At 44.2% G+C, this 21980-nt stretch overlaps 1 protein-coding gene across 1 annotated transcript in view; it reads right to left on the bottom strand.

Annotated features, from left to right (window-relative positions):
* LOC143996002 (calcitonin receptor-like) overlaps positions 1 to 21980 on the bottom strand; it is a 480350-nt gene that overhangs the window by 9309 nt on the left and 449061 nt on the right. Inside the window, exon 12 of the mRNA XM_077490789.1 lies at positions 16920 to 16961. Coding sequence (XP_077346915.1) covers positions 16920 to 16961 — 42 coding nt within the window. The remainder of the gene's footprint in view (positions 1 to 16919; positions 16962 to 21980) is intronic.

Here is a 21980-nt window from a genome sequence, read left to right as displayed (position 1 = left end):
ATGGGCACCTTATTTTGCCCGAAGGACGTTGGCCCAAACCTGTATTGCACACACAATTGTTGGCCAACAATCACGAACGTAGTGACGTACTACGTTGTTTTTTTGCTCTTTAGCGCCACCCTTTGGGCTCCATCTGCTAATTTCGTGTTAGTAGAAGTTTGGTGAGTGTTGATTCATGCTTTTCATTTTGCACTTTTCATTTTGCGCTTTTCAGTTTGTTACTGAATGGCCATTTGTCAACCAGCCATGTTGCAGAATCGGATGAGATAAGGTGTTATTTATTATTGGCCTTGGAGTTATTGCTTTGGCATTATTTTTTGGTTGAATAATAATGATCTGATTTGGTATATTTTCTATATTTTTGGATGCATAGAATGCACTTCTTGGTTAAAGTCGATGTAAACCCAATTTTTTTTTAATGTCATTATGTACAGTGCCTTGCAAAAGTATTCGGCCCCCTTGAACTTTTCAAACTTTTGCCACATTTCAGGCTTCAAACATAAAGATATAACATTTTAATTTTTTGTGAAGAATCACCAACAAGTGGGACACAATTGTGAAGTGGAACGAAATCTATTGGATATTTTAAACTTTTTTAGCAAATAAAAAACTGAAAAGTGGTGCGTGCAAAATTATTCGGCCCCTTTACTTTCAGTGCAGCAAACTCACTCCAGAAGTTCAGCGAGGATCTCTGAATGATCCAATGTTGTCCTAAATGACTGATGGCGATAAATAGAATCCACCTGTGTGTAATCAAGTCTCTGTATAAATGCACCTGCTCTGTGATAGTCTCAGGGTTCTGTTGAAAGCGCAGAGAGCATCATGAAGACCAAGGAACACACCAGGCAGGTCCGTAATACTGTTATGGAGAAGTTTAAAGCCGGATTTGGATACAAAAAGATTTCCCAAGCTTTAAACATCCCAAGGAGCACTGTGCAAGCGATCATTTTGAAATGGAAGGAGTATCAGACCACTGCAAATCTACCAAGACCTGCCCGTCCCTCTAAACTTTCAGCTCAGACAAGGAGAAGACTGATCAGAGATGCAGCCAAGAGGCCCATGATCACTCTGGATGAACTGCAGAGAACTACAGCTGAGGTGGGAGAGTCTGTCCATAGGACAACAATCAGTCGTACACTGCACAAATGTGGCCTTTATGGAAGAGTGGCAAGAAGAAGGCCATTCCTCAAAGATATCCATAAAAAGTCTTGTCTAAAGTTTGCCACAAGCCACCTGGGAGACACACCAAACATGTGGAAGAAGGTGCTCTGGTCAGATGAAACCAAAATCAAACTTTTTGCCCACAATGCAAAACGATATGGCGTAAAAGCAACACAGCTCATCACCCTCAACACACCATCCCCACTGTCAAACATGGTGGTGGGCGGACTCTAGATCACAGACTGTGGTGTCGGAGATCTGTGGGTCTGATGGTCAGACGCTCTCTTCTCCTGAGCTGATTTTGGGTGAATTTAGATCCTTCTATGAAAAACTATATGAAGCAGCCCCTGGCTGGCCTGAGGACCGGCGTAGGGAGTTTTTACACTCTCTGCGCCTGCCCACTCTTTCGCAGGAGGATCTCGAATTCTTGGATAGAGATTTTACCACCGAGGAGATAGAGGCGGCAATTTGCTCGTTTCCCAGTGGCAAAACACCAGGTCCGGATGGACTTCCTGGTGAGTGGTACAGGATGTATGCCTCATTAATTGCACCGAAACTGCTGAAGGTCTTCTCTGAAAGTAAAAAACAGATGTTCTTGCCCCCTTCTATGTACCAGGCACACATAGTCCTCATTCCTAAGCCTGGCAAAGACAAATCCCTCTGTTCTTCATATAGGCCGATCTCCCTGCTAAACTATGATCTCAAAATCTTGACAAAAATATTAGCGACCAGGTTGAGGGCGATTCTTCCATCCCTGATCAATATAGACCAGACAGGATTCATGCCGGGGAAGTCAACAGATATAAATTTACGTAGAGTATTCACACATCTTCAGCTGCCTTCCAGTGAGTCCTCCACGAGGGTGATGGTTTCACTGGACATTGAAAAGGCATTTGATTCGGTAGCATGGCCTTTTATGTCTTCTGTTCTAGAGGTTATGGGTTTTGGTGCAGAATTCCGTAGGTGGATTGATCTTTTGTATAAGGACCCGACAGCGCAAGTAAAACTCAATGGTGCTTTGTCCGCACCTTTTTTGGTTAAAAGAGGGACGCGGCAGGGTTGTCCACTATCGCCGGCTCTGTTTTGCCTGGTGATGGAACCCCTTGCCTCAGCCCTTAGGCAGGCTGATGGGGTTAGGGGCATACGGGTGGGAGCCATACATGAAAAAGTAGCTTTATATGCAGATGATCTCATCCTTTTCTTGAATGACCCTGCCCAGTCGCTTCGAGAGACGCTGACCATTCTTTCAAACTTCCGTGGATGCTCGGGTCTCAAGGTAAACTGGGATAAATCCCAAATTTTACCTATTGATAAGGCTGCAAAGGACGTAGCAGACCCCAACCTCCCCTTAATATGGGCAGACAAAATTAAATATCTAGGCATTCACATCTCCACATCTACCTCTGACTATTATACCCTTAACATGGAGCCATTGATACAGTTGATGAGGAGTAGATTAAAGGCGTGGGCGAATTTGCCCCTCTCTCTAATCGGCAGGATAAATTTATTTAAGATGAAGCTCCTACCTACCTTTCTTTATGTCCTCAGACATGCCCCTGTCTGGATCCCCAAAAAAGTATTTTGCCTGATTAACTCTATTTTATCATCTTTCCTCTGGGGAACTGGTCAGCCGAGGTTCAGACTGACGGTGCTGCAGAGACCTTGGGGGGAGGGGGGCCTGGCTTGTCCCGATCTCCACTCCTATTTTTTGGCGGCTCTGTTATCCCATGCCCACAACTGGTTGGTCTCTGATGAGTCCAATGCAGCGGTGGCTCTGGAAGCAGCACATCTGGGATCTTATGAGGCGCTGAGGAATCTACTTTACCGGGGTGCCAGGGCTCCTTTCCCTCTTACAACGTCAATGAGAGCGGTCATACGGGCGTGGTTGGTGGCAAAATCAATGCGACCCATGCCCGCTGGACATATATCGCCACACAGCCCTCTCTGGTTTAACCCACAATTGCCGGAATTTGGGTCCATTCCTGACCCTAGTGTTTGGGCATGCAAGGGCATTAAATATATAAATCAACTCTGTTTGGAAGGCCGACTGCTGTCATTTGACCGGTTGAAACAACAATATGATTTACCCAACTCACACTTCTTTAGATTCCTGCAGCTTAGGCACGCATTTAACACCCAGTTTGATAATGCTCAGGTTGCTTTTTATACATCAACCCTGGAGACTCTACTCAGGGACGAAGCTCTACCAAAGCCCTTATCCACCATATATAAAGCGATACTTCCTAACATACACACGGGACTAGAAAACCTCCAGGCAAAGTGGGTGGTCGACTTCCCCTCACTGGACGCTGAGGATTGGGAGGAAATCTGGGAGTGTCCTTTTTCACAGCTAGTATCAGCTAGAGATAAATTAGTGCAATTTAAAATAGTACATAGGGTTTATTACACGCCCGCGCGTCTGCACAAAATGTATCCATCTATTCCCGCCTCCTGCTGGAGATGCAACTCGTCCCCAGCAGATTTTATTCACATATTTTGGAGCTGTCCTCAGATCACAATTTTTTGGTCTGCGGTGACCAACTCTATTACGACCATCACCACGGTACCAGTACCACTGTCTGTAGAGGTATGCCTGCTGGGACTTGTGGAACCCTTGGCCCCAGGCCGGGCAGTCAGAACCCTGCTAGGATTATTACTTTACTATGCCCGCAAGTCGATAGTACTCAGGTGGAAGGCATCATCTGCGCCCTCCTTAAATTTTTGGAAGAGGTTAGTGAATGCGGCTCTACCACTATACAAGGCTACCTACCTGTCCCGCGGTTGTGCCAAAAAATTCTACAAAGTATGGGATATCTGGACGGACTCACTGTCCACTAATGCTGACTCGATGGACGATTAGTATCGTTCCACTAAGTACCCCAATTGTCCAAGTGGCATCTATGGCCTCATAAACCCTCTGGGTTGCTCAACCAATAGTTAGGGGGGAAGGGGGGAGCGTGCATGCAACGATGTAATTATAATGTACACTTTATCTCCTAAGTATTTCGAGTAAGCCTTGTAGGGGATATGTAGCATCGGCAGGTTGATATGAATATTCTACACAGGTGGTTGAGCGTACAGTGGTTTGGGTAGGTATGCATATTTTTCTGTAATGCCTCACCCTTTTGTTTGGTTTTGTTTTTTGTTTTTGTTTTTGTTCTCTCTTAGTTGGTAAGTTGTAGTGATCAAACCAGGGTATGCCCAATAGGCTCTGTAGTGTTTTGTTCACATCTTGAAATGTCAATAAAGATAACTTTAAAAAAAAAAAAAAAACATGGTGGTGGCAGCATCAGGGTTTGGGCCTGCTTTTCTTCAGCAGGGACAGGCAAGGTGGTTAAAATTGAGGGGAAGATGGATGCAGCCAAATACAGGACCATTCTGGATGAAAACCTGTTGGAGTCTACAAAAGACCTGAAACTGGGACGGAGATTTATCTTCCAACAAGACAATGATCCCAAACATACAGCAAAATCTACAAAAGAATGGTTCACAAATAAACGTATCCAGGTGTTAGAATGGCCAAGTCAAAGTCCAGACCTGAATCCAATCGAGAATCTGTGGAAAGAGCTGAAAACTGGTGTTCACAAACGCTCTTCATCCAACCTCACTGAGGTCGAGCTGTTTTGCAAGGAAGAATAGGCAAGAATTTCAGTCTCTCGATGTGCAAAACTGATAGAGACATACCCCAAGCGAGCCTACAGCTGTAATCGCAGCAAAAGGTGGCTCTACAAAGTATTAACGCAAGGGGGCCGAATAATTTTGCACGCCCCACTTTTCATTTTTTTTATTAGTTAAAAAAGTTTCAAAAATCCAATAGATTTCGTTCCACTTCACAATTGTGTCCCACTTGTTGGTGATTCTTCACAAAAAATAAAAATGTTATATCTTTATGTTTGAAGCCTGAAATGTGGCAAAAGGTTGAAAAGTTCAAGGGGGCCTAATACTTTCGCAAGGCACTGTAGAGTATAAGATTTCCTATCATTTGAGCCCAGTCTTGCAACAAAGAGTTAATCCATCTCTGAGCAATCCTCTTTTATTGTTCAGTGAGATAAATCCTGACAAACAGAGAAAAACGTTGTCAAATCCTCCCCCTTGCTGAGAGTGACAGGTGATTTACATATCTCGTGCACTAGCCTAAGAGACATGCATTATTTTTTAATTCCCTCCCACTCCTTTCTTCTGCTGCTCTGCAAGGATTGGATGTTCCACACCTCAGCATGATTTGGCATGCTGAAGTCATGTGGTTACTTTCCTGTCTTTTCACTGGATGTTAGAGATCATAGCAGAAGTTCAGTGTAAGAAATACACAGGAGAAAATGCATATAGATAAGGAGAGTGTAGAGGTGGGCGGGGAGTCTACTGGCATCACGACTCCACCCACTGAGCCCTGTAAAACAGACCCACCCACAGAATCTGCAGTTTTTTGGGTCTCGTAGCAGACAGAGGGGAGACATTTGACAGGTAAAGATACATGCAGGAGGCATGTATAACCTTCTAGATAACCCCTATGGCAGTAGTTTAGAAAGGATGACATCAGGTTTACATCCATTTTAAGTTCTATTGGTAGATAACATGTCTAATTTTATTTTCTTTTTTTAATGCACAATAAAAAAATTGTTTCGAATAATACTTGGCTATGTGTTTTACTTCAAATCACAGTTTGGGAGTCGGCAGTTATATTTAAAAAAATACAATGTAAACTTGACAAGGGACACCAACATTGTTGTATCTTTGTTCTTAAAAACTACGAGATAATGGTGTTGTGGTAACTTGCCCAAAGAAAAAATAAAAGCATAATGATATTATTCTTGATATCACAAAAAAAAAGCCTTTTAAAACTTGTTTGCAATAACTCCATCAGTATCACCAGCAAAGCAGCTTCATTATTATCCCATTAACCACTTCCATACCAGGCACTTATACACCTTCCTGTCCAAGCCAATTTTCACCTTTCAGTGCTTTCGCAAATCGAATGGCAATTGCGCGGTCATGCTACACTGTACCCAAACACATTTTATATCATTTTGTTCCCACAAATAGAGCTTTTTTTTGGTGGTATTTGATCACCTCTGCAATTTATATTTTTTGTACAACAAATAAAAAAAGACAATTTTGAAATACATTTTTTTTCTGTGTTTCTGTTAATTTTTTTTGTAAATAAGTAAGTTTTCTTCTTCAATGATGGGCACTGATATGGCTGCACTGAGGGGCACTGATAAGGCGGCACCGATGAGGTGGCACTGATGATGGGCACTGATAGGCGGCATTGGGCACTGATAGGTGGCACTGATGGGCACTGATAGGTAGCCCTGATGGGCACTCATAGGTGACACTGGGCACTTATATGTGGCACTGATGGGCACTCGTAGGCGTCACTGATGGGTACCTATGGGTGGCACTGATGGGTACGTATAGGTGGCACTGATAGGTGGCATGGATGGGCACTGATAGGTGGTCAGTGATGGGCACTGATAGGTGGCACTGATGACGTTGATGGGTGGCATTGCTGGGCATCACTGAATTTATTTGTTTTTATAATGCTGCCAGTCAGTGCCCATTTTTGGGTACTGATTGTCATTGATTGGGCATATGTTGGCACATGTGGATGGCCATGAGGGATATACCTGGCCATCCACATGTTATGTGCTTCCCTGGTGGTCCTGGCGGCGTCCCTGGTGGTCTGAAGTGGGCATCCGAGGGGGGGCTGTGCTGATAAACAATCAGCACAGACCCCCCTGTCAGGAAAGCTGCCAATCGGCTCTCCTCGACTTGCGTCTGTCAGATAAGAGTGAGGCTCCTCCTGTTTACATTGTGATCAGCCGTGATTGGACACAGCTGATCACATGGTAGACAGCCTCCGCCGGAGGTTCTTTACAGAGATCGGTTTAGCGCTGTGTCACACTGACACACCGCACCACCGATCGCCGTGATGCGTGCCCCCACGAGCATACGGCAGCTGTTATCCTGCAGGGCGTCATATGTCGCCCAGTCAGGATAACTGAACCACCGTCCGGCCATCATTCTGCTATAGGCCAGGCAAGTAGTGGTTAAAGAAGAAGAGAATTGTGCGCTGCATTACGCAATTTCATAATTTGCCACGACACGAATGTTAATTCTCCATTATGAACGCCAGTTTACAAGACCGACCGCTTCTGGCTCGTCCTTGCTTCCGAGCATGCGTGTTTGTACTTTGGACTTTTGTCCGACGGACTTGTATACACACGCTCGGAAAATCCGACAACACACATTTGTCTGCGGAAAATTTAAAAACCTGCCATCCAACATTTGTCCGCGGACAATCCGACAACAATTGTTCGATTTACCGCCAACAGCCTGCCATCGAACATTCGAACATTCGGAAACTCTGATCGGGCTTTAGTATTTTATCATATGCGCTGGAATAGACTTTTTGAAAATCTACAACACAGAAGCCGGTAAGAACCTATATTAAAGTTTGTCAAAATCCTTTCACTGGATGTAGTTGACCTTATATTTTGTTTTCCGCCAGCAAAACTGAAGTTCCTCTTTAAACAGTTGAACTATTACTATGATAATGATGGAAAATTTAGCAATAATCCCCCGTCAATTGCGGAGTGCTGAAAATACAAATAAGTTGATATAACATAATTACTGCAAATCACACTGAGGTTACAGGCAAAACAATTCATCTGGGAACCCTAACCATTTGGTTAATGAATTATAATCATTGACGGCAATGTAATTTAATAGAAATGAATTAAGAGCTCAATATGCAAGTACATCATTCCCTGCCACAGGAGGGAACCTGAAATAATGCCATTATTTACTGGAAAATACAGTACAATACTCTATAAATAAAATGAGCAAAAGCCAATGAGAATGTGTTTGCGTTCCCTGCCAGCAGCACACAAAGACAGTAGATATTATTTGGAAATGAATACGGGCAAGTTGTGGTAGAAATAGCTTTAGGAGCCTCAAGAATGAATTTGTTTATATTTATTTAACCATTTCAGCCCCCGAAGGTTTCACCCCCTTCCTGACCAGAGCATTGCGATACGGCACTGCGTCACTTTAACTGACAATTGTGCGGTGGCGAGACGTTGTTCTCAAACAAAATTAATTTTTTACGCTATAAACAAAAAAAGGCCGACAATTTTGAAAAATATAAATATTTTTTATTTCCTGCTATAAAACACATCCAATAAATAAAAAAATAAAAATAAAAAATCAAATGTATTTCGCTACATATTTTTGGTAAAAAAAATTCCAATAAGTGTATATTGATTGATATGCGCAAAAGTTATAGCGTCTACAAACTATAGGATTATTTTATGGACTTTTTGAAATTTTTATATTTTTTACTAGTATTTGCGGCGATCAGCGATTTTTAGAGGAACTGCAAAATTGCGGTGGACAAATCTGACACTTTTTGGGGACCAATGACACCAATACAGTGACCAGTGCTAAAAAATGCACTGTCACTGTATAAAAGACACTGGCAGGGAAGGGGTTAACACCATGGCCAATCAAAGGGTTAAATGTGTGCCTAGGGGGTGCTTGCTGTGTGGTGGATGGTTTGATTGGAGGAAGAGAGAGATCATTGTTCCTGTTTCTTGCTTACTGACAGAACGGCGATCTGCCTTCTTCACACAGGCAGACCGTCGTTCTGCCTCTCTGGGAACCATTGCCGGGTTTACCGGCAGAAATCGCGTCCGCCAGACCTGCCAATTGGCTCCAGCTTCGCGCACACCCTAGACTCGAAAGAGGCGAACAATGTAGAGATACGTGATTTCGCGCAGCTGAGCCACCCTGCCGCAGTATATGTTTGTGGGCGGTCTGGAAGTAGTTAATGTGATTCTAAAAGGAAACTTTTTTTTTTAAAGTAACAAACATATTTAGTGGTTTTGCACAGAGCAGCCCTGATCCTCCTCTTCTGGGGTACCCCGCTGCGCTCCTGGCCCTGCCCCCCTGACAAGTGCCCTCACTGCAAACCACTTCCTATGGGGGCATCCGTGCATGTTCACTCCTCTGTGAGCTCCAATACCAGTCAAGGGTACAAAATGTTCGGGTTTTTGAATCCCATGAAGCACACTGTCACTTTGTTCTGAATGGCCTTTTTGAAGCACATGATTAGAGACAGAGGCTCTAATGGGCTTCACAATAGCAAATTCATTTTCGCTATTTTCACACTAAATCTTCTCCCCGTCAACCAGGACGCAGGTGTAAGACCTGTTTCCCGATTGGCCAAAACATCAGGTGATCCTATTGGACTAAACAGAAAATATATGCTCCTGCGCTGGTGCCTTAGTGAAAAGTGGTAGTATTTCCTGATGATAGTAGTAATCCTATTGGACACCTGATGTGGAGCCAAGGAGGAAGCCGCCGGAGCCAGAGAGTAAGCCCACCCACTAGATTGGAGCCACTGCCCGGCCCGCTAACGTGGAGCCGCTGCCCGGAAAACGACCCCACTAGCCTGGAGCTGCTGCCGAACCCTGACCCCGCTAGCCTGGAGCCGATGGCTGCACCCACTAGCTTGGACCAGCTGCCCGGTCCCCAACCCCACTGGCCTGGAGCCGCTGCCTTGTTCCTGGATCCCACTAGCCTGGAGCCGCTGCCTGCACCCGCTAGCCTGGAGCCGCTACCTGCACCCCGCACCCGCTAGCCTGGAGCCGCTGTCTGGTTCCAGGATCCCGCTAGCCTGGAGCTGCTGCCCGCACCCCCTAGCCTGGAGCCGCTGCCCGCACCCTCTAGCCTGGAGCGGCTGCCCGCACCCGCTAGCCTGGAGCTGCTGCCCCCCGCACCCGCTAGCCTAGATAGAAAGGATGAACCACCGCTCCAAAGTAATCCTCAAGGACTGAAGCTCTGTCTCCTATTGATGAGCCCCAAGCAGGACAAAACTCTGGATAGCCGCACACTGGAAGAAGACTTGAAATCCCATCTTTAATTAAACAATGTGGGTCACATCAAAACAAAATCAAAAAAATCCACAGCAAAAGAATAACAGGGTACAGGAAAACTAACGCATTTCGCACCGTAATCAGTGTTTACTCGTAGCTATGAGTCAGCTATGATCCAGAGTTTTGTCCTGCTTGTTTACCTGCTAGCCTGGAGCCGCTGCCCAGACCCGCTAGCCTGGAGCCGCTGCCCGGTTCCTGATCCCGCTAGTCTGGAGCTGTTGCCCGCACCTGCTAGCCTGGAGCCACTGTTTGCACCCTGCCGCGATGCCGCGACACCCCCTCATCTATCTGGATCTATCTATTCAGGTAAGTGCCGGTCCAACTGGCAGACAAGCGCGGGGGGGGGGGTTGGTAGTGCCGCACCAGTGGGGGGGTTGTTTGCCACCCCCCAACAAAAAACCCACCAGCCGTCACTGTCTCCAGGCCTCATTTGGATGCAACATTTTCACACTTATGTCACATTCCAGCAGCCAAAGTTTTTGTCAATAAAAACGTTTTCAATTCTGGGCTGACACCTTTTAAAATGAGCACATTGTAGACAATGCTTCCTCATCTGTTCTTTATCTTGTAATTGATTTATGGTAACTTGTAATTGAAGAACAACATGAAAAGCCCAGGATTTTACGTCTGACATATAAAGGCAGCCTGCTGTTATACTACGCTGTCACTCCGAGGAGCTGTCAGAGAATTATCTATTGCTCTTGTGCCCTTTACTGCAAGACCAGCTCAAGGTCAGTCCGCCTCTCCACATCACAAAATGAATTCCTCTGCGAGTAGAAATCTGATTTTGCCACCCAGATTTTTTTGAAATGCGTTTTTCTGGATATTTTTGTTTCATTTCTCTCATTGTTAAAATAAACCTACAAATTAAAATTATAGACTGATCATTTCTTTGTCAGCGGTCAAATGTACAAAATCGTCAGGGGATCATAAACTTTTTCCCCTCACTCTATGTAAAGGAAATCCTTCCTACCGACCATCAATGTAAGGGCCATTCTTGCCAGTGTCTTACAATGAATCAATATTAGCAGGAATTTCCTCCAATAAAGTAGTTGTAAACCTCAGACATGAAATATGAACAAAGCATACCCCTCTATAGTGTGTACTTGTCTCAATCCAGAGCACTACGTGTCATTTCTGTCTGCTGTCTCCTTCCTCTGCTATCAGCATGAGTCACTTCTCACAAGTTTTCCTGACACCAAGAGAAAAAGGGTGACAGGGGTGGAGCTCCAGCTGATTGACAATCTCAGCTCTGTCCCTGTGTGATTTGTGAAGGAGGGTGTGTCCCTTCCCTCCAATCAGCTCTCACTAATGTAACTTCAGCTCACCGCCTCCTGCTTTTCCAGGCTGGGAGATCCTGTGTAAAATCTAGACTTTGAATGGATGTAGGGGACAGACAGCTGTAGAAAAACGGATACAACTTATGTAGGATGATTTGTTTCATCTTTATATCACCTGATGCCAGTCACTTCACTGGGTATACAGTTGTGCTCATAAATATACATACCCTGGCAGAATTTATGATTTATTGGCCATTTTACAGAGAATATGAATTAGAACACCAAAAAAATTTTTCACTCATGGTTAGTGTTTGGCTGAAGCCATTTATTTTCAATCAACTGTGTTTACTCTTTTTAAATCATAATGGCAACATAAACTACACAAATGATCCTGATCAAAAGTTTACATACCCTGGTGATTTTGGCCTGATAACATGCACACAAGCTGATACAAAGGGGTTTGAATGGCTATTAATGGTAACCATCCTCACCTGTGATCTGTTTGCTTGTAATTAGTGTGTGTGTGTATAAAAGGTCAATGAGTTTCTGGACTTCTGGCAGACCCTTGCATCTTTCATCCAGTGCTGCACTGATGTTTCTGGAGTCTGAGTCATGGGGAAAGCAAAAGAATTGTCAAAGAATCTGCGGGAAAAGGTAGTTGAACTGTATAAAACAGGAAAGGGATATAAAAAGATATCCAAGGAAGTGAGAATGCCAATCAGCAGTGTTCAAACTCTAATCAAGAAGTGGAAAATGAGGGGTTCTGTTGAAACCAAACCACGGTCAGGTAGACCAACTAAAATTTCAGCCACAACTGCCAGGAAAATTGTTCGTAATGCAAAAAAAAAACACAAATAACTTCAGGTGAAATACGGGACTCTCTGAAAACATGTGGTGTGGCTGTTTCAAGATTCACAATAAGGAGGCCCTTGAAGAAAGACGGGCTGCATGGTCAAGTCGCCAGAAGAAAGCCATTACTACGCAAATGCCACAAAGTATCCCACTTACAATACGTCAAACAGCACAGAGACAAGTCTCAAACCTTCTACCATGAAGTCATTTGGTGTGAAGAGACCAAAATTGAGTTTTCTGGCCACAACTATAAACTCTTCATTTGGAGAGGAGTCAACTTGGCCTATGATGAAAGGTACACCATTCCTACTGTGAAACACGGAGGTGGATCGCTGATGTATTGAGGATGTGTGAGCTACAAAGGCACAGGAAATTTGGTCAAAATTGATGGCAAGATGAATGCAGTATGTTATCAAAAAATACTGGAGGAACATTTGCGTTCATCAGCCAGGAAGCTGCACATGGAAAGTACTTGGACATTCCAACATGACAATGATCCAATACACAAGGCCAAGTCGACCTGTCATTGGCTACAGCAGAATAAAGTGAAGGTTCTGGAGTGACCATCTCAGTCTCCTGACCTCAATGTCATTGAGCTACTCTGGGGAGATCTCAAACCTACATTTCATGTAAGACAGCCCAAGAATTTACAGGAGCTGGAGGCTTTTTGCCAAGCGGAATGGGCAGCTTTACCATCTTCCCTTCATCGAGTGCCCCCACGGAGAGCCGCTTTGCATGGTGGCATCCATGCGGGTGCACTCCCGAGTCAGGCTGCTGCGTCCATTGACACAGGCAGTGGGATTCAGCCTCGCCCCTGGCTCCTGTGTCACTGGATTTGATTGACAGCAGCGGGAGCCAATGGCTCCCGCTGCTATCAATATGTCTAATGAGGAGAGACACAGCGCTGGAGCTGCTGGGCTCATGCTCATCGCTGGATCAGATAAGGTCAGATAAGAAAAAGGGGGGTCTGAGGAGAAGATGCAGCAAAGAAGGTTTTTCACCCTTCTGCATAGAATGTATTAAGGTGAAAAACCATAAGACTTTACAATCTCCTTAAAGTAAAATATATGTTTTTGGTGGAGTAAGGCTGTATGCAGCCATCTAGACTTGCCCCGACACAAGTAGAAACTTCCATAAAATAACCCTGGAAGCAAAATATTCATTTAAAATTCACTGAGAGTCCTGAAAACATGCAGCTGCACTGCGGGGGATTGATAAGTAATGCAAATGAAAACTGTTACTGATAGAATTACTTTTTCTGCTCCGCTATATGACATCTATATGATTAGAGGAAAGGGAACTGTGAAACATTTACATTAAAAGTCTATGAAACCCTAATAATGAGTTTCTCTTTGCTTCCTTTTTTGGTCTGTTAACCACTTCAGCCCCTGAAGGATTTACCCCCTTAATGTCCAGGCCATTTTTTGAGATTCGGCTCTGTGTCGCTTTAACTGACAATTGTGCGGTCCTGCGGCGCTGTACCCAAACAAAATTGATGTCCTTTTTTCCCCACAAATAGAGTTTTTTTTTGGTGGTATTTGATCACCTCTGCTTTTTCATTTGTTGCGCTATAAACAAAGAGCGACAATTTTGAAAAAAAAACAACAACTTTTTTTTTTACCTTTTGCTATAATACACATCGAAAAAAAACAATTATAAAAAAACTAATTTCTTCATCAGTTTAGGCCGATATGTATTCTTCTACATATTTTTGGTAAAATAAATTACAATAATCGTATATTGATTGGTTTGCGCAAAAGTTATAGCATCTACAAAATAGGGGATAGATTTGTGGCCTTTTTTTTTTTGCTAGTAATGGCGGCGATCTGCTGGGACTGTGACATTGCGTCAGACAGATCGGACACTTTTGACACTTTTTTGGGGCCAGTGACATTTATACAGCGATATAGCTAAAAATTGCCAAGTGTTCCCTGGGAGGTGTTTCTAACTGTGGGGGGAGAAGACTGACTGGGAGTACAGAGGGAGATCGTTGTTCCTGAACACTAGGAACAGACAATCTCTTTCTACTCTCCTGACAGGATGGGGATCTGTTTGTTTACAATGGCAGATCCCCGTTCTGGCTCGCTGTGGAGCGATCGCGGGTGGCCGGTGAACATCGCAGCTGCTGGATACACGCATCTCCTCCGGCGGCCCGCACACCTGCTATTGCTCGTACAGCTGCCAACATACAGCTATGGCGATTTGCGCAGCCGTGCCAACCTGCCGCAGTATAATGATGGCGGCGGGTCAGCAAGAGGTTAAAGGAGAGCTAAAGGCAAAACTTTTTTTTTATCAGTTTGGATAGCGTAAAGGAGGGTTATAACTCCTTTCATCTTATTTATTTTTATTTGTTAATTTTTTGTGCCATCTGTGTCCCATTGGGAAGATTTCCCTTCACTTCCTGTCCCATAGCCACATCTTGGGGATTTAAAGCGGTAGTAAACCCGCATTTTTTTTTTTTTTTTTTTAAAACCTGCAAAGCAAAAGGCATAATGAGCTAGTATGCACCGCATACTAGCTCATTATGAAATACTTACCTTAGAACGAGGCCCCGACATCTCGCCCGATCCACGCCGAGGAAGCCGACATGCTCCCTCGGCGTCTCTTCCGGGTATCGCGGCTCCGGCGCTGTGAGTGGCCGGAGCCGCGATATCGTCACTCCCGCGCATGCGCGCGGGAGATTTAAATCCGGCCGGACGAGCGCTGCCGGATTTTCGCGGAGAGAACCCCCTTGTGCGCATGCGCCGCTGCAGTCAGCGGCGCATACCGAGGGGAATATCTCCTAAACCGTACAGGTTTAGGAGATATTTTTTTTACCTACAGGTAAGCCTTATTATAGGCTTTCCTGTAGGTAAAAGTTAAAAAAGTGGGTTTACTTCCACTTTAATTAACCTTTTTTGGGGTTAATTCTCCTTTAAGTGGGTGTGGCAGGGGGCGTGTCCTATGCCTACATACATTTGCTAGTTAGTTTCCCCCATTCCCATCTTGAAATGTTGAGAGGTATGCAGACCTATTTTCTATTTTCACCTGGTAATCCAGCCAGCAAGTCTGTTGTTTTTTAAAAGCCCAAGCTCTCCAGCAGAATGTATCAGTTTACATATATGAGATAAACCACTTAAGGTACGAAGGTAACATGCAGGAGTGATGAAAATGATCAGCTTGTTTATTCATGCAAAACCTTTATCCCAAAGGGAAAAAAAAAATGTTGCTGTAACTGCTTACAAAGTGTGAGATGGAGTTCAGCTCCAATTTGTTAGTGTATTTAAATCTGATAGGCCATTCCCCTCCCCCCAGACTAACAATGCTGCTGCCCAAAACTGCTCCCCCTGTAATCCTTCATTCGGACTGGGGCAAGGGAAGATGTGCTTTGCAAGGGAATTTTCCCCAGAGCTCAGTGAATGAGGGGAAGCTCTGCTGACTTCCATCATCCAATCATGTGCAAGAAAAAATGCTTTGTTTATTATTTTCCTTGCACATGATTGGATATCCTTGGCAAAGTGAACAACCTATTTACCTTTAGTAAATCAACACCCTGTGAGTCTTGGTTCACTTGAAGTCTATTGCCCTGCACACACGGTTGGACATTCCGACTACAAAATCCGTCGGATTTTTTCGAACGGATTTTGGCCCAAACTGTTCTTGCACACACACGATCGCACAGAGCTGTTGGAAAATCCGATCGTTCAGAACGCGGTGACGTACAGCACATACGCCGGGACTATAAAGAGGGCAGTAGCCAATAGCTTTTGTGTCGTAAATTATTCTGAGCATGCGTGGCACTTTGTCCGTCGGAATTGTCTACACACGATTGGAATTTCTGTGTTTGGATTTTGTTGTCGGAAAATTGTAGATCCAGCTCTCAAAACTTTGTGCGTCAGAAAATCCGACGGAAAAAGTCCAATGGAGCCCACACACAGTTGGATTTTCCGACAACGTGATCCGATCACACATTTTCCGTTGGAAAATCCGACCATGTGTACAAGGTATAATGCCCCCGTACACACGTTCGGAAATTCTGACGGAAAAAGTCTGATCGGTTTATGTTGTCGGAAAATCCGATCGTGTGTGGGCTCTATCTGACTTTTTCTGTCGGAATTTCCGACGCAAAAAGTTTGAGAGCAGGATCTAAAATTTTGCGACAATTGCACTTTTTCCGATCATGTGTAGAGAATTCTGACGGAAAAAGTGCCACGTATGCTCAGAGTAAATTACGAGACGAAAGCTATTGGCTACTGGCCTCTTTATAGTCCCGTCGTACGTGATTTATGTCACCTCGTTCTGAACGATTGGATTTTCCGACAATTTTGTCCGACCGTGTGTATGCAAGACGAGTTTCGTCCAAAATCCGTCTGAAAAAAATTCAATGGATTTTGTGGTCGGAAGGTCCAATCGTGTGTATGGGGCATAACAGTTGTTCCACTGCCAACAGCCTGACCTCCATGTTGGACACCTGCTGACTCCAGAGTGTGCATAACACCATCACATAACATTGCTCTGTAGATAAGAAATACACATTATTCATACATAAGTCTGAACAATTATAATACATTGAGACAATATATATACGGAGTCTTATAGAAACTCAGCGGTGACTGGTACTCTTCAAAATAGAAACAACAAAGTTGCCATGTAAAATGAATTCCCATCATAATGACACAATACAAGAAAAGAGGCTGATAATAATTCTCACCTCTCCGTTAAAGAAACAGAAGATCGTGGCGACAAGTAATCCCTTTAAAGAAAGACAAAAATAATGTGTTAATCACTAGAAAAGCATAAAGAGGTTCACCATTCAAACATAAAACTGTATCTTAATCAATAAGAAATCAATAAGAATTACATGTTTTTTAATATGCTTATTATTACATAGTAAGGTTGAATAAAGACACCAGTCCATCCTGAGTGCGTGTCTACAATCGTCCCGATCCCTGTACATTGTGTCTCTTTAAGATGCTCCTCTATTCTATATTATATATTTAACCACTTAAGCCCCACACCATTTGGCTGGCCAAAGACCAGAGCACTTTTTTGCGATTCGGCACTGCGTCACTTTAACTGACAATTGCGCGGTCGTGCGACATGGCTCCCAAACAAAATTGACGTCCTTTTCCCCCCCCCCCTCAAATAGAGCTTTCTTTTCGTGGTATTTGATCACCTCTGTTTTTTTTTTGCGCTATAAACAAAAAAAGAGCGACAATTTTGAAAAAAAAAACGCATTATTTTTTACTTTTTGCTATAATAAATATCTCCCCCCAAAAATATTAAAAAAACATGTTTTTCCTCAGTTTAGGCCGATACATATTTTTGGTAAAACAAATCGCAATCAGCATTTATTGACTGGTTTGCGCAAAGGTTATAGCGTCTACAAAATTGGGGATAGTTTTATGGCATTTTTATTAATAATATTATTTTTATTAGTAATGGTGGCGATCAGTGATTTTTATCGTGACTGCGAGATTATGGTGGACACATCGGACAATTTTGATACATTTTTGGGACCACTGACATTAAAATAGCGAGCAATGCTATAAAATTGCATTGATTACTGTAAAAATGTCACTGGCAGTGAATGGGTTAACCACTAGGGGGCGGGGGGGGTTAAGTGTGTCCTAGGGAGTGATTCTAACTGTCTGGGGGATGGGCTAGAAGTGACACGACACTGATCGCTGCTCCCGATGACAGGGAGCAGACGGTCGCGTCCTGTCATTAGGCAGAACTGGGAGATGCTGTGTTTACATTGGCATCTCCCCGTTCTTCAGCTCCGTGACACGATCGTGGGCACCCGGCGGACATCGAGTCCACGGGCACGGAGCTCGTGGCAGGCACGTACGTTACTTTGCTGAGCCGTGCCATTCTGCGGACGTAAATGTACAGGAGGCGGTCGGCAAGCGGTTAAGGTACCCGTATAGCGCCGTCAATTTACACAGCACTCCACACATACATCACACACTCACATCAGTCCCTCAAGGAGCCCACAATCCAAGGTCCCCAACTCACATTCATGTACTAGGGCCAATTTTGGACAGAAGCCAATTAGCCTACCAGCATGTCTTTGGAGTGTGGAAGGAAACACACGCCAGCACAGGGAGAACATGCAAACTCCAGGCAGGTAGTGTCCTGGTTGACTTATTTACTCTGTATGGGCAGTGTGTGTCAGAGCTGAGTGGGCCCCCCTTCCCTTGGGGCCCATGTGCCACGCAGACACTGCACACATGGATAATATGCCACTGGCGCACAAGGTGATTGGGGTGTGCCCAGGCGCACAGGGGGAATTAGGGTGTGCCCCATGCATAGTTAATAATTAACCACCTCGCGCCCGCCCTATAGCCGAATGACGGCCGTAGAGCAGGCGCGTTCGTCCGGGTGGTCGTCCCTGGACGTCCTAATGTTTACTTCCGCGATGCGTGCTGCCACGGGCGCGCATCGCGGAAGTTCTGTGTTCGCCGTGTCCCCCGGGGACAGGCAAACACAGATCGCTGTAAAGGGCCAATCACAGCGGCCGTTTACAGCGTGATCGGCGTGTCCAATGGGAGATGATCTCATATGTAAACATATGAGATCATCTCTCAGCGACGCTCTCCCTCCTCACACAGACAGTGTGAGAGGGGAGAGATGAATGGCTGCAGCGGCAGCCGTTCTGCCTCGAGTAAAAAAAAAAAAAAAAAGTGCCATCCTCCCCCAGCAGTGCCATCCTCCCCCAGCAGTGCCATCCGCCCCAGTGCCATCCACCCCAGTGCCATCCACCCCAGTGCTACCTGCCCCCAGTGCCATCCACCCCAGTGCTACCTGCCCCCAGTGCCATCCACCCCAGTGCTACCTGCCCCCAGTGCCATCTGTTGTCAGTGCCATTTGTCCCCAGTGCCATCTGTCATCAGTGCCACGTATAAGTGCCATCTGTCATCAGTGCCACATAGTGCCATCTGTCATCAGTGCCACATATTAGTGCCATCTGTCATCAGTGCCACGTATCAGTGCCATTTGTCATCAGTGCCACATGTCAGTGTCACGTGTCATCTGTTGTCAGTGTCACGTGTCATCAATGCCACTTATCAGTGCCATCTGTCATCAGTGTCACGCGTCATCGGTGCCATGTATTAGTGCCATCTGTCATCGGTGGCACGTATTAGTGCCACGTATTAGTGCCATCTGTCATCAGTGCCACGTATTAGTGCCACGTGTCTTCAGTGCCACGTATTAGTGCCACGTGTCATCAGTGCCACGTATAAGTGCCACGTGTCATCAGTGCCACATATTAGTGCCATCTGTCATCAGTGCCACGCGTCATCAGTGCCACATATAAGTGTCATCATTGCCACGTATCAGTGCCATCTGTCATCAGTGTCATTGTCCTGGTGCTTCAAAAGTGTAATAAATAGTCAACAAGTTAGATGTGTAATTTATGTTCCTAGAACACATGATGGCGCTACCTGCATGTTGGGCCTCTCTATGTGGCCAGGCTGGGAAAAAGTCCCACACATGTGGTATTGTAATACTCAGGAGGAGTAGCAGAATTTTTTGGGGGGTGTCATTTGTGGTATACACATGCCACGTGAGAGAAATAACCTATTACAATGACAATTTTGTGGAGAAAAAAAAATGAAAAATCTTAATTTTGCAAAGAATTGTGGGAAAAAAATGACAACATCAAAAAGCTCACTATGCCTCTTACTAAACACCTTGGAATGTCTACTTTCCAAAAAGGGGTCATTTGGGGGGTATTTGTACTTTACTGACTCGCTCGGGTCACAAGAAGCGAGATCGGCCACCAGTACATCAGATGTGATCAATTTTGTGCGATTTGCACCACACCTTGTAGACTCTCTAACTTTCACAAAGACCAAATAATATCCACTAATTTGGGTTATTTTTACCAAAGATATGTAGCAGTATAAATTGTGGCCAAAATTTATGAAGAAAAATTAATAATTTGCATAATTCTGTCACAGAAACAAAGAAATGTGAGTTTTTTTTCAAAATTTTCGGTCTTTTTTTCATTTATAGCGCAAAAAATAAAAACCCCAGAGGTGATCAAATACCACCAAAAGAAAGCTCTATTTGTGGGGAAAAAAGGACAAAAAATTCATTTGGGTACAGTGTTGCATGACTGAGTAATTGTCATTCAAAGTGTGAGAGCACCGAAAGCTGAAAATTGGTCTGGGCAGGAAGGGTGTTTAAGTGCCCAGTAAGCAAGTGGTTAATAATAATTTAATAATCAAACCTTGCATTGCGTAAAAGGAATGTCCTTTTTTTAAATTTCTTCTAGAAGCCTAAATATTTTTTGTAGCCTCCCTGGCGGTATTCCCGAGTCTGGCTCGGGTGAAATTTAATTACCATAAGCGGTATTCCGGAGCCAGACTCGGGATCCTATCGCAGGATCCATGTAGGGGTTTACTTACCTTGTCCCCTGGATCCAGCGATGTCTCCCCGCTGTGATCAGCGAGCCGCCGTGTCTCGCTCAATCTGTGACAGCGCAGAGCTCCGTTCCTTCCGAGCGTTGCGACGCACGGGGACAGAGTTCGGCGCCAAATTCAAAAAGTAAAAAACACAGTATAGATACAGTATACTGTAATCTTACAGATTACAGTACTGTATCAAATAATTACACATCCCCTTTGTCCCTAGTGGTCTGTCCAGTGTCCTGCAAGCAGTTTTATATTATAAATACTATTCTTTATGCCTGGAAACTGGAGATTGTCCATAGCAACCAAAAAATGTCAGTTTACATCAAAAGTGCTTTTAGACCAGCTACAGTGATAGTAAATTAGAATCAGTTGCAGAATTGAGCGATAGTTATTTGTGGGGAAATTCATCATCAAACGCTAAATGTAATGACAGTGACAATTCTGCAACTCTTAATTTGATTACATTATTGAATAATTTTTATTATTATATTACTTGTTATAATTATTTATAGTTATTTATTTTATATATATATATATATATATATATATATATATATATATATATTATAATTTATGATTTCATATTTCACATTTTATCATACCCGGGATGTCTATTAGACTCTTGTTTGGATGGATTTAAGGGAATTATTTCTAAGCCCCTGTACACACGGTCGGACATTTCCACAACCAAATCCGTCGGATTTTGTCCGTCAGATTTAGTCCGACGGATTGTCTCTGAAACTGTTGCATACACACGGTCGGACTAAGTTGTCGAAAAATCTGATCTTTCAGAACGTGATGACGTAATTTCGTTACGATGGGACTAGATTCAGGCTAGTAGCCAATAGCTTTGATGTAGGAATTTGATCTGAGCATGCGTGGCACTTGGTCCGATCAAAATTCTCTACACACAATCGGATTACGTCCGACCGGCCCAGTTGGTCGGGAAATATTTCCAACATGTTGGAAAATTGGGTCCGACTGAGATTTGGACGGAATCAGTCCGATGCATACCACACACAGTCGGATTATCTGACGACACGGTCCGATAAGACGCATTCCGTCGGATTCTCCGACCGTGTGTACGCGGCATTAGAATTACAGGCCTACAATATAAAACGCCAAATTTCCATGCAAAATAATGGTCCCGCTTTCAGCACCTGAAATCTGAAATAATCATACCGCCAGGGAGGTTAAAAAGAACATAGGTAATTTTCCGACATGTACCTTCGATCTATGTGAACACACCAACCTTTGCTCACTAGTTTTAGGAATTTTTGTTATGTGAATGAGGCAAAGTCGAATATTCTAATACCCCTTTCACACTGGGGCACTTTGCAGGCGATACA

This window comes from Lithobates pipiens, unplaced genomic scaffold, assembly GCF_037356315.1.
Source record: "Lithobates pipiens isolate NorthernLeopardFrog02 unplaced genomic scaffold, aLitPip1_a1.2 Scaffold_19, whole genome shotgun sequence".
Taxonomy (NCBI): domain Eukaryota; kingdom Metazoa; phylum Chordata; class Amphibia; order Anura; family Ranidae; genus Lithobates; species Lithobates pipiens.
Note: the sequence above shows the minus strand (reverse complement) of the source record. Positions and strands in the feature narration are given on the sequence as shown.